Source organism: Acipenser ruthenus, chromosome 8 (genome assembly GCF_902713425.1).
Source record: "Acipenser ruthenus chromosome 8, fAciRut3.2 maternal haplotype, whole genome shotgun sequence".
Lineage (NCBI taxonomy): Eukaryota > Metazoa > Chordata > Actinopteri > Acipenseriformes > Acipenseridae > Acipenser > Acipenser ruthenus.
Genome location: NC_081196.1, coordinates 27,207,088 through 27,220,377, shown reverse-complemented (window position 1 = coordinate 27,220,377; position 13,290 = coordinate 27,207,088). Strand labels below are relative to the sequence as shown.

Genomic DNA, 13,290 nt, shown 5'->3' with positions numbered 1-13,290 from the left:
CCCACTTGCTTTCTGGCTATTTTCACCTTTTCAAGTCCCTCTATACACACACACACACACACACACATATTTCTAGCTCTTGGTAGGACCTCATCATGTGGCATATCATGGTCAAGATTCTGCTTGCTGTAACACAAATATGGAAAAGTAAAATGTTTTATAAAAGTCACTTGAGTTACAGTTTGTAGTACAGCTAACACTGTTTCATAAAAAGGAAAGAGACAGAAATCTTATTTATTTATGTAAGTATGTGCTTGTTTATTATTTGAATTGCATTTTAGCTCTGTCTCCTGCACCACTTCATTGGTGTGTTCGGCCTAATACAGGCATTAGCCGGAAATTTTGTCTAGCTCATTTAGTATCTATTACATTCTAACACAATACCTGCTATGTTGCCTCCCATGGCTAGTAGTAGGGAAAACCAGATTTTTACTAATGTATAGTAAATGTTATGTAATACTTTGTGCAAATTACATTTATAGCCATGTGTCCCTCTCCCACACACACTCTTAACATCATTAATACTTACAACAAGTATGCAACTGTTCAGTTCTGACCAGGATAGCTACAAATAAAACATAATTACATTTTCTTATTATTTTTCAGCGAGTACCTTGATCTGCATACTGATTAAGTGCATATAACACACCCCAGTAAAACTGACTGTAACTGACATCATTGTATTCTGAAAGCTGTTAACACACCACACAGTCCACAGTTTTGGGGCTACAGGATTCTGAGCACCATTAGCTATCAGAATAGAATCCAGCACCATGGATGAAAAGCCCTGGCAAGAAGTCATGACCACTGGCAAGTTCACTTGGCACAAATTCGCAAGAAAGTAGATCCCTCCCTTGGTTGATTGCAAGTATTAGACTTCATTCTAAAAATACATGTAATTTATACAATCTATTTTCATTTTCATTGGGATGCATACTCATCTGTATCAGCACATCAGTGTATTTTACAATCAAGTTCCAGAAGTGGATACTCATAGCAGAGTAATAGTACAGGTTGAGTATAAAGTTATTTGGCCTATGTGCTTCTGTAGTGCCCTTATAAATGTTTTCATGGTAATAGCATAGCAAATTGTAATAAAGCATAGTGAAAGCATTGTAAAGCCCAGAGGGGTATGGTAAAGCATGGTAAATGCATAGGGAAACTGCAAAATGATTGTGCAAATGTACCGTTGTAAACATTTATAAGGGTGGACTTGCTGTAACCTACCCTCTTACTGGTACAATATTTTTTGGTTTTTGCTGTTAGTATTTTTGTTTTTACCCACACTGAGCCTTACAGTCTTGCTGCATGCTGTCCAATAATATGATAAATTAAGCCTACTTTTCTGGAAAAAGACAAAAAAACAATCATTACTGAACTCCCATCTTACACTAATTTTATTCATGGACTGTTTTTTTGTTTCTTTTTAGCTTTTTAGTGCTACTTTTTCTATGATGTGTCTTTTCCTCTCTTCCCCTGTCTGTATTGCAGTTTTCTCTCCTGAAAGTATACACAGTCTTTTACTGGAACAGGTGGGAGGTATGTATGTAAGATATGTATCACACATATAACTTTGTATGTGGTGGTGTATTCGTTAGTATGTTGAATATGTTTTATCTGTTTGATACAAAGTCTAATATTTTCTAATATAAACTTCTTAAATGTTACAACCAACATGTTCTATGCAGAGTGTCCAAAAAATTCAGTTTTAGTGTCCAAAAACAAATAGCAAATAGAGATGTGTGTCATTAGTCTGGATTATCACTTGGAGAGTTAGTGGTGATATAAAGCATTTGGTTTTATCTTTTAGTGAAATGCAAAACATTCTACATATGTAAGACTGCATATAGATTTCACTTTTTCATATTGTTTTCCTACTATTTCACAACACTACAGACCCATGGAAAGTTCAGGAAGGTTGAATAAGCTTAGAGATTTTATTAAAGCGTAACCACACACTTTTTTCCCCCAACATACCTGTTTTTGTCTTGTCTGACTTCCAGATTTTAAAATGATTTTTAGATCTGCAACAGATGAAGATTTTGGCTTTAGAAGTGGCACTCTGTATAGGACTGTCCATTCTATGCTGAAAATGGATCATGCATCTGCTATTGTTGTTTTTTTTTGGTTTTTTTTAAACATACCATTGAAGTCGTGATGGTAATAGCTTATCAGTTGTAACAAACTTTCGAGTATCCAGATCATCATCCCAGCAAATTTTAGGCAATTTTCTGAGAGGAATAAAACAATGGCAGCTATAAAACTAACAAAAAAAGGTTTTAGGCAGGAGCAGTTAACCTATTGTTCTGAGTAGTTTTAACTGGTAGTGATATTTTATTCCTTGAAGACATTTTTATTTATTTTATTTATTTATTTGGCAAAAATGCCTTTATCCAAGGCAACTTACAGGTGTTACAGGGCAGTAAAGGGTTACAGTGCAAGCTTAATATTTAAATACAGTGTAGCTTACAATATGAACTAGGATGCAGCAAGTTAGAGTTACAACAAATTATATCTACAATGACCATGATAGTGCAGTAGTGCAAGGCTAGTGCATTATCTGAGGATCCAGTAATGTGGAGTATAGGTCAGGCAAGTCCAGTGCATAATAGGAGCGGTAGAGCAAGAGATCTACAAGTACAGTCTGAACAGGTGGGTCTTGAGGAGGCGGTGGAAGGCAGTGAGAGACAGAGCAGTTCTGAAGTTATCTGGTAGCTGGGTTCCACCACAGAGGGGCTAGGGAAGAGAAGGAGCAGGCACAGGAAGATGGAGAGTGGAGGGAAGGTATGACCAGTCGGCCTGTAGAGGAGGAGCGGAGAGGACGAGAGGGGGTGTAGGGAGACACAAGGGAATGGAGGTAGGAGGGGGCAGTGTGGTGAAAAGAGCAGTAGACAACAACAAGGGTCTTGAATTGAATGCGAGCAGATAAGTAGCCAGTGGAGAGTGTGAAGCCAAGGGGTAGCATTAGAGCAGCAAAGTTGGAACAATACAAAATGAGCAACAGAATTTTGAATGAGGTGAAGGGGGCAGACAGCCAAAGCAGAGAGACCAGCAAGGAGAGAGTTACAGTAGCCCAGTCTGGAGAGTACAAGAGCTTGGACCAGGAGTTGGGTGGAATAAGTAGTGAGAAAAGGAAGGATCTGGTAAATGTTGCTAAGAAAGAAGGGAAGATGTGTTGAGAGAAGGAGAGGGAGGGATGAAGAATAACACTTAGGTTTTTAGCAGAAGGAGGTGGAGAGAGTAATAGTGTCAAGGGATACCGAGCTGGAGATCAGAGGTGGGAGAGGAAGCAGAAGGAAAGTTCAGGAGGTCAGAGAATACCTAGCGAGCAGGTGTAAAGTGAGAAGAGGAGGGGTTCCACGATAGATCATTGAGGTACACCTGTAGAGAGGGGGTGAGGAGAAGACAGAGTTGGCCTGGAATCCAGGAGCAAGAAGCAAAGGTCCTGGTGTTCAGGTGGGGAGGGGGAAGGGGAAGATGGACTGGAGAATAGCTTCTGACTGTCTTCTACTTTGGAGCTTAAGGAGGCAAAGTCATCAGGTGTAAAGGAGTAATGGGAAAGGGGTGGAGGTTTGAGGAGGGAGGAAAAGGTGAAGAAAAGTCAGTGGGATTGTTGGAGAAAAGGATGATTGACTGATGGTAGTGTTTGGCAGAGGTGAGGGCTGTTGAGGAGGACTGGTGGGAGCAGTAGAGGTCTAAGTCAGAAGGTAGAGGATGTAGAGGATAAGGGCCGGAGATGATAGGACAAAAGGAGTAAGTTACAGTGAGAGAAAAAGATGGCCGAGTCTGCTGAAAGCTGGGAGAATGAGTCAATAGGAGGAAGAAGGGAGAGAGGAGAGGAAGGAAAGCTGGTTGTGGAAAGGCACTCCAAGGGATAGGTTGACATATTATAACCGCACACTTAAGGTATTACAAGGCACGACATGAAGTGTGCGGTTATATCATGTCAACCCTGTTATAAAATAATTATAAAATGATTAGATTTATTTACTTTTTTTAAATTGACACAGCAAATTTAAAAATATATTTACAATAATATTTAAATATCACTACGCACAAGAAAATAGTTCCAGTGAAAAGTAAACATTTGTTTAAAAGTTTTATTTTAATAAATTAACATCAGTTTATTCATAAATATAATACATATTGATTTAAAATGTGTATTAAGTAAATAATGTCTGTATATCAATTATATTAACCTATTACGTGCCAATTTACTTTCATTAAACATTTTATACAGTCTCGATATGATCTGGACTAACTCTTTGGCAATTGCTAATGCACTAGTGGATCTCATTGGTACTGCCTCTGGATATCTAGTCGCGTAGTCCACCTCTACTAAAATATGCATATATCAAGAGTCAGACAAGCTCAATCGGTCCACTATGTCCATTGCAATTCTCTCAAAGGGGACATTAACCAGGGGCAGTGGGACCGACAGGGCCAGGCGAACCCACCCCGACGCTACTCGCTGACATTCTGGAGATTCCACCACATATCGCGTCACCTCACCATGAACTCCCAGCCAAAGAAATCGAGCCAGTATTCATTCCTTAGTCTTTTCACTACCTAGATGTCCCGAATAAGGAACATCCTGAGCCAATCACATGATCTCACTTCGAAAAGACTGGGGAACGAGTAATTGCTTTACAGTCTACCCATTGCCCGAGGCTTGGGATACTGTATATAGTAAATGTCCAAAAATAATGTGGTGAGGACATGGGAGTGGCCAGTTGCCTTTCACCTCCTTCCAAATCAACTTGCAGCGGGAACATTTTTCCAGTCGCTTCTCCCACTGCCCCAATGGTCTCGACCTAAAATGGTACGGCAACCTTTTTGCAATACACCACGTAATCATGGCTGTCTGACACCAAATTATGACATCTTATTTGGTGATGGGATATGCCCTGTTATCTCCATGGATACAGGAGATGACCACTGAGCCCCGTAACTACCAAGAGCAAGAGAACTTCCTCAATTAAGGCTTGCCCACATCCAGAGTCCACTAATGCGCGTGGGTGCTCACATTACCAACTCATACATCAACAAGGCCCCTCCCAATCATTACCCCTTTACTTACCTGTCTCTGGTGTTGGGTAGTGTGAGGCTGCGCCACATTTCATTGCCGCAGGGCAATTTTGTGCAAGGTGATCAGCCTCATGGCACCGGTAACAGACCTGATCTCACCCAGCTGGGGGCCGACCTCAGTCTCCATTGCTGTGGAGGCCGTCCGTTGGGTGTTGAGGGGGTGCAGGTCCTTGGTGAATAGTGCCTCGCTGTGGAGGGGCCCCTGTCCCTGGGGCCGGAGTCCTAGGTCAGCCGGACAGACAGGCCAGTTGAGAAGCAGGCAGGGAGTCCTCAAAACCTTCAACCAATCTAACTGCTTCCTCCAGTGTGGTGGGGCAGTGTCGACTTGCCCAGGCTTGGGTCTCTGGCCCCAAAACCTGCCTGAATTGCTCGACTTTAAGTGGGGAGGCTAAATTTATATATATATATATATATATATACAGTGCCTTGCAAAAGTATTCAGACCCCTGACCAATTCTCTCATATTACTGAATTACAAAGGGTACATTGGGTACAAAGGGTACATTGAAATTTCGTTCTGTTTGATCTTTTATTTTAAAACACTGGTTTTATGTTGGGAAATATTTTTAAGAAAAATAAAAAACTGAAATATCTTGCTTGCATAAGTATTCAACCCCCACACATTAATATTTGGTAGAGCTGCAATAACAGCTTTAAGTCTTTTGGGGTAAGTATGTACCAGCTTTGCACAAAGTGTCGGAGTGATTTTGGCCCATTCTTCTTGGCAGATTTGCTCCAGGTTGTTCAGGTTGGTTGGACGACGCTTGTGGACCGCAATTTTCAAATAGTGCCACAGATTCTCAGTGGGATTGAGATCAGGACTTTGATTGGGCCACTGTAGGACATTCACCTTTTTGTTCTTGAGCCACTCCAATGTTGCTTTGGCCTTGTGCTTGGGATCATTGTCCTGCTGAAAGGTGAATTTCCTCCCAAGCTTCAGTTTTTTAGCAGACTGAAGCAGGTTCTCTTGCAGTATTTCCCTGTATTTTGCTCCATCCATTCTTCCTTCAGTTTTAACAAGATGCCCAGTCCCTGCTGATGAGAAGCATCCCCACAGCATGATGCTGCCACCACCATACTTCACTGTAGGGATGGTGTGTCTTGAGGCATGGGCAGTGTTAGGTTTGCGCCACACATAGCGCTTTGAGTTTTGGCCAAAAAGCTCTGTCTTGGTCTCATCTGACCAGAAAACTTTTTCCCACATTGCAGCTGGGTCACTCTCATGCTTTCTGGCAAACTCCAGACGTGCTTTCAGATGGTACTTTTTGAGTAACGGCTTCTTTCTTGCCACCCTCCCATACAGGCCAGTGTTATGCCGAGCTCTTGATATGGTTGACTGGTGCACCATTACTCCACTCCCAGCCACTGAACTCTGTAGCTCCTTCAAAGTGATTGTTGGCCTCTCTGGCTTCTCTCACAAGTCTCCTTCTAGTTTGAGCGCTGAGTTTTGTTTTGAGGGACGGCCTTTTCTTGGCAGTGCCTGGGTGGTGTGATGCAGCTTCCACTTCCTGATTATTGATCCAGCTGTGCTCACTGGGATATCCAAACACTTGGATATTATTTTGTATCCTTTTCCTAATCTATGCATTTGTATTACTTTATCTCTAACTTCTGTAGAATGCTCTTTGGTCTTCATTTTCCTTCAGATTCACAGCCTGACTAATGATCCTTCAACAGTGGGGTTTTTATCCAGAAAATGTGACAGCAACTTTAATGGTTCACAGGTGGAGGCCAATGGTAAGGTAATTGTGTCCTCGTTAGGGCAATTTTCTTTCATCGGTGTAAACTGGGAGTTTCCACAGCACAGGGGTTGAATACTTATGCAAGTAAGATATTTCAGTTTTTTATTTTTCTTAAAAATATTTCCCAACCTAAAACCAATGTCACCTTACAATAATTGATTTTGAGTTTCAGTGTTTTAAAATAAAATATCAAACAGAATGAAATTTCAATGTACCATTTGTAATTCAGTAATATGAGAGAATTGGTCAGGGGTCTGAATACTTTTGCAAGGCACTGTATGTGTATATATATATATAATGTGCGAATACTCGTACCATGAGCAATTAAAAGGGCAATTTTGTTTTGGTCTTCCTTGTTGAAGAAGGTCCATTTAGGGTTTGGACAACCTTTATTGTTATTTATTATTTTTTCCTCAATTGAAAGTGAGGAAAATGGCTTATGAATTGAAGAAAAATCTAGCCAATACAAATACAGTAAAACTTGACAGACAGAAGGAAGACACACAGAATCCAGATAGGATTCAAAACAAAACACAGTGCTCCTGTGCATTAGTACCATCAACATAAGGGGCTGTACTCCTGTAGCTGTGTCCCCTTTGTACTACCAAACTCCTCCTTGTGATCAACCCGGCACCATGGTCTATCAAATCGCTGCCTGCACTGCAGCTGATCGTAATGGAATTGTTCAGTGCACTTGCAGTGGTGTATTGAGTTGTCCTTTTAAGCGGAGTGTCCTAAGTCTGCTAGCCTTTTGAGACTAACACTGTTGAAAATATTTAGTCTTGGATATTGTGTTTTTTTCAGACAGTGGGCACAGTAGCCGTGGCACCAGTGCCAAGGCGGAGCGGATGAATGCCAAACTGCGTTCTTTGCCTGGAGCCAATGAACCTTATGAGGCCAGCGGCAACAAAGACATAGGCAAGTGCTTAACTTCTTATTCTCTTTTGGTTTTATATTCTCACTGATCTCCAGGTCAGAAGAATGGTAGAGCTTTCTATGGTTCTGTTTAAATTGAGGAACATTCCAGTCAACAGGCAAACAGACTAAACATTACACAGAATACAGCTGTGAGGAAAGAGGTTTCATCAGTGCCTGGTCAGTGTGGGCATTCATTTAAGCAATAGAACCCGAAGAAAATGGCTTTATCGTCTGGTAAGGCCCGCCTTGTCTTGTTAAATGTCCTGAGCCAATCCCGTGATTGTATGCAGCACTAATGAATACAAACATTTTCCAAATTATTCCATGAGGTTAATAATGCGGTTTGCTCAGAATTCCATCTGTGGTCTGGTAGCCTTTACTCGGGCTCATCCCAGCGGTGGATGCTTTGTTGGTATTTCCAATTGCCAAATAATAAAAAAAATCTTCTACTAACATGGAGCTGTTCTTCAGTTCATGTACCTCATACAGAAAAGCAAACATGGTTTCTGAACTGTTTGTAAAACATGTAAAGAATAAAAGTACAGCTAACTTTTTATTTGGATGTAAGTGCATGTTTGTGTATTTGTGTAAGTTTCAGTATTTAAGTTACCATTGGGTCCTAACATTTATTAGCAAAATAAATGTTAAAGTTTTTGTAATTAAAAATATCTAATTCTATGTGTTACTCCTGATCGTGCTGTTTGTTCAGTAACTTGTTCACCGTGTGTTCATAAAGTTTATTCAAAGCCTCCTTCCTGGCTTTGTTAGAGAAGAGAGCACCGTGCCTGTGTTACTGTGACATGCTGAAATAACGTTGCTGAAAGTAAACAGACTGCATCCAGTTGTTTTGATTTCTTCAACTCATCATTCAACCCGGAGACTAGTTGCTATTCTGGTTACTGTATTGCTTCTGACAGCAAACACATTTTTTTTTTGTATTTTTATTTTTTTTTTTACTTTATTTGCTATACTAAATTTAAAGGGTACATCAGCACTACATGAAAGATAAAACATAAACTATCCCACCTTGCTGTTCCGAATGTATTTGGTCATTGTAGAATAATCTGTATGCGCCCAAACACCTGCATAATGCCACACTGCTAAAATCATTGGGCATGCGCCAGTACGTTCAGAGTGCATGTGAGGGTACATGCGGAAGTCATGTTTTTTGGCTCAGAAGAGATGCTCGAGAACAGTGATTTTGGACATAGCAGTCTGGCATTATGCAGATGTTTGGGCGCTTACGGATTATTATACAATGACCAAATACATTCGGAACAGCAAGGTGGGATCGTTTATGTTTTATCTTTCATGTAATGCTGATGTACCCTTTAATAGATAGGACAGCAAGGAAGCAGAATAGTCTACATTGATGGACAACATTCAGAGGGTGTGTACAAGAACAGAGATGTTCTTTCAACAAGCAGAAAAAAGGTAAACGTATTTTTGGGCAGATTGATTTGGAAGTGATTAAACATAGTTTGAAAGATAACAGTCGAGGTCCATTATCAGAGATTAAAGCCCTCTATTGACCAATCAGGTTAAAGGAAATCTCCGATCCATTCTAATCTGCAATACTGCATTTCATGGAGCATAAATTGTTCAGGCTTTACATTTTTGCCGGTGAAAGACATGTAAAGCTAGTGAAATAGCCCACATTGCATCCTTGCTTCCTTCTTAGTTTTGATGTTTCAGAACTCACAGTTGTTGTACAAGTGTGCAATGGTAAACACATCTTACTTCGAAGTAAGAAATGGGCTGCTTTTCACATTAAATATTCCTAGCTTTTAATCGAAAAGGCCAATCAAATTATATCCTTCAAAGTCTCCACATGAGAACTCATGCACTTTACAAATTACTGTTGTTCATTGGGTTAAACATTTTATTTTAAAGCAATTTGAGTACTATAACAAAATAAATATCTGTTTTCTCTAGATGCCTCTTATGTCGATCCCCTTGGCCCTCAAATAGAAAGACCAAAAACAGCCGCCAAGAAACAGACGGATGAAGATGACTTTGCTGATGAAGAGCTGGGAGACGATCTCCTTCCAGAATAACAAGGATGCTTATTATGTTAATGTACATTCAAGGGTCTTTTTAAGTGATCTAAACAGATACTGATTTAAATACCTAATTTAGATTATTAAAATAAACACAGGGATATAATAAAACAACACTGTAAACCGTGCATGTGAGTCTTTAGCATAGTTCTGTATGGAAAACACCAGGATTAGTGGATATAGATCATCTGCCATTTAGATCAGTTGAATAGACACCTCAGTCTGAACACTCGTGCTATTTATTGCAAACTCATAAGTAGTCTTTGTTATACATATAAGCCTTGATTATAAAGTTACTTTTTTAAAATTTCTTCACTATTGGTAAATAAATATTGTTCTATAGAATTGTTAAATTAAAAAAAAATTATTGTACAATCTGAAATTGCTATCCTTTGTCTTTCTGATACCCAAATATGTAGCTATTACTCTGTTGTAGACTATAAGTGAGACAGTTAGTGCAAAAAGAGTTTGTGAGTACTGCAGAAATTGTATGTAAGTTAGGTGGTATGAATCTAGCCTATTTATACATTTTGCAGTAATTATTAATAAACTGTTACATAGAAACCCAATTTTTAACCATTTTTAGGCTATTGATACCATTCCATCTTTCAGCAGGGGAACTGGCCATGAATATACATTTTTATTTTAATTGTAGAATAAATCCATGGGTGAGAATCATTTTGAAAACTATTTGTGGTATACTGAAAATATAACTTTAATATATTATTACAGTATTGGTTAGTATTTCATAAATTGAATGCTGTTTTTTCCTAACCTAATCATAAAGGTATATTTACAGTATATATAATTTTTTAAATTGTGACCATTTGCATAGATTTTTTTTAAATAAATTGCAGTAGGATATAAGTAATGTTCCGCATTTCCGGTTTAATTCTGAATTTTACTGGAAAAGTACAGGAGGGTTTTTTTGTTTGTTTTTTTTTTTTACATAAACTGAACGTCGGTTATTACTGATTTATACCCGTTTTTTTTTGTTTACTATCAATATTTTCCTGCTACTATTTTCTAGGAAATATTTTGATTAAAATGCTGTTTTATTTTGACTCTGACATTGTAATAAGCAGCCCTACATTGCATCCTAGGATACAGCAGGTATGTTTAGATGTCAGAGGGTCAAATAATGTTCAGATGTCTTAAGTTGGTTCTCTGTTCACAAACACATTATCACCTGATTCTGTTGGCCAATGAGAGTCTGATTATTGTGGCAATAGCTGGGCATAGTAACTACTAGCTTGATCAAAAAATAAATTGAAATACACAAAAATATTATATTTTTTGTGAATGAGGAAAGCAAGTAATACATTGTTTATTCAGTCGAAGACCTCATTGGTGCAGCAGTAGCTGCACTAGGCCAAGTGACATCAAACCGGTTATCATCATTGGATACAAGTTGTCAGGTGAGGCTTTTGGTAGATTTGTTGCTTGCTCTCTGGTTGAAATGCCAGAGCCAACATGAAAAAGAAAAATGAGACTGATAACAGAATTGTGCACAACTTCATGATGCGCTCAAGATATGCCCAATTCAATTGCAGTACTCTATAAACATTGCTCCTATTGTTCTGTTAACCTCTTGAGTATTAGTGAGCCATATTTTCAAAGCATCTCCTCCATTCTTTAATTAACTCCTATTTTTTCAAGAGAAAAACATTTATTAACTTTACAAAACTAATATAAAATTTAAAAAATAGTTGACTAAATACTGTACTAAATGCTTTGAAAATACAGTTTTAAAATAAACATTGTTCGCTTCAAACCATTTTCTACATTTTATCACTTGTATTTAGTAGTTTACTAGTACTTGTATATTACTTGTGCTTGTTTTTTTGTGATTATTCTATATGTTGTACACTGTACACATAAAACAAAGATGTTGACAAAGTGATGGATCTTGGACCACTGGAGTTGTATTTAAAATACAAAACATTAAGTACCAGGAAGTAGTCTAGTTATTGATAGTGCTGTCTGTGAGTATAAAATAGATAAGCAAGCAAAGTACATAAATGTATTTGATAGAATTAAAAGGAAAACATTGCAGTATTGTCAGTGATGAAGAGGTAAGAATTTTAAATTCTAAAATCGTGGTTTGCAACCAAAGACTGGGACTTGGTGTGTTCTGTGTTGAACTTGAGGAAGGAATTGGATCATCGTTTCTGTAAGTAGGTCTGTTATTTTACTGTTATATGTGAATGAGCTGTACTGCCTGTATTTTTGTGAATAACTTTCTGCTGCCGATTCTAGGGGTGCTCCGCCCATGGTGGGCTTACTGTGCGTGTGAATGGTGGGAGGTTATGTAAACTAGTCACTGTAAATACCAGCCAATGAGCGATAAGAAGGAACCTATATAAACATGGCCTGCACACTTTGTGTGTGGGTGATACCAAGGAGTGTAAAGGAGCTAAATCCATTATTGCTAAAAGAGCTAAGAATTAAACAGTCCTTGTTAGAGCCAAAGAAATATCCTGGTAGTGTCTTAATTTCCATTGCTGAGAACACACACACACGATCGTTACAATACATTTAAGCAACAAGATACAACAGGGTGTAGGACCTCTGCAAAAGAATTTGAGACAAAAAAAGGAAAAGAAAAAACTCTTTAATGCCATACTAACAAAACACTGTTCTAGCAAAAGAACTGGAACCTACTGTAAATATATATGTTACAGGCAAAGCCCGAAATAAAAATTAAAATAACTTCTTTCAGGCTTTGCCTGGGCAAACCGCGGTCTGCCCACTGTTTCTCCGGCAGAGTCCAAGAGAAGAAACATGGAATAAGCCTTTTGCCGTATTTTCTTTGAAGTTTAAACTGGGAAAAGAATGTTTAGCCAAAGATGACATTTCCCTAAAAGCACAGAATAGAGTGCAATCACCTTTCAAGTTGTCATAACATTTAGGGTACACAAAAGCTTTCCTGCCATCTGGCTGCTTCATTTAATATTGAAACAAAAAGTGTCTAACTAACTTAACTAGCTCAATCTAAAACCCAGTTAATTTTGTAAACTATAGTTTCTCATAATGTGTATGTTTCTCCAACACAGCAATGACCTGTCCTGTCCCCAGTTCATCACTGTCAATGCTGCCACACTGTGCACACATTCCTTGCAGCAGCAATGACCTGTCCTGAACCCAGGTCATCAGTGTCGGTGCTGCCAGGCGGAGTGCACACATCCCTTGCAGCAGGTGGGGGGTGGGAGTACAATGGGCTTCCTAAAAACACGCCAGAATGCGGCCAAGATCACAAGCAAATTTACTGCACATCTTCAGTGCCGTGAAAAAGTATTTGCCCCCTGTCTGATTTTCTGCATTTTTGCACATTTTCACATTGTATTTGGTCAGATTTTTTTGTGGGTTGTATATAGAGGGAGTCAGAGAAAAAATGACACCAAAGTTTGGTGCGTCTTTCATTTGTTTGGTGTGCAAGGTAATCAAACATGCAATCTTCAGGTGTGAAAAAGTTATTGCCC

The 13,290-nt window shown here is 38.9% G+C and overlaps 1 protein-coding gene across 3 annotated transcripts in view; it reads left to right on the top strand.

Annotated features, from left to right (window-relative positions):
* Nucleotides 1-10,190, top strand: part of ift88 (intraflagellar transport 88 homolog) — a 115,248-nt gene extending 105,058 nt beyond the window's left edge. For 2 of the 3 annotated variants that reach the window (XM_034011768.3, XM_059028763.1), the window contains 3 exons: nt 1,492-1,539; nt 7,635-7,748; nt 9,684-10,190. In XM_034011768.3, coding sequence (XP_033867659.3) covers nt 1,492-1,539; nt 7,635-7,748; nt 9,684-9,805 — 284 coding nt within the window. In that variant the 3' untranslated portion in view covers nt 9,806-10,190. The remainder of the gene's footprint in view (nt 1-1,491; nt 1,540-7,634; nt 7,749-9,683) is intronic. The other variant, XM_034011769.3, reaches the window with a different exon arrangement.
* Nucleotides 10,191-13,290: the final 3,100 nt, after the last annotated feature.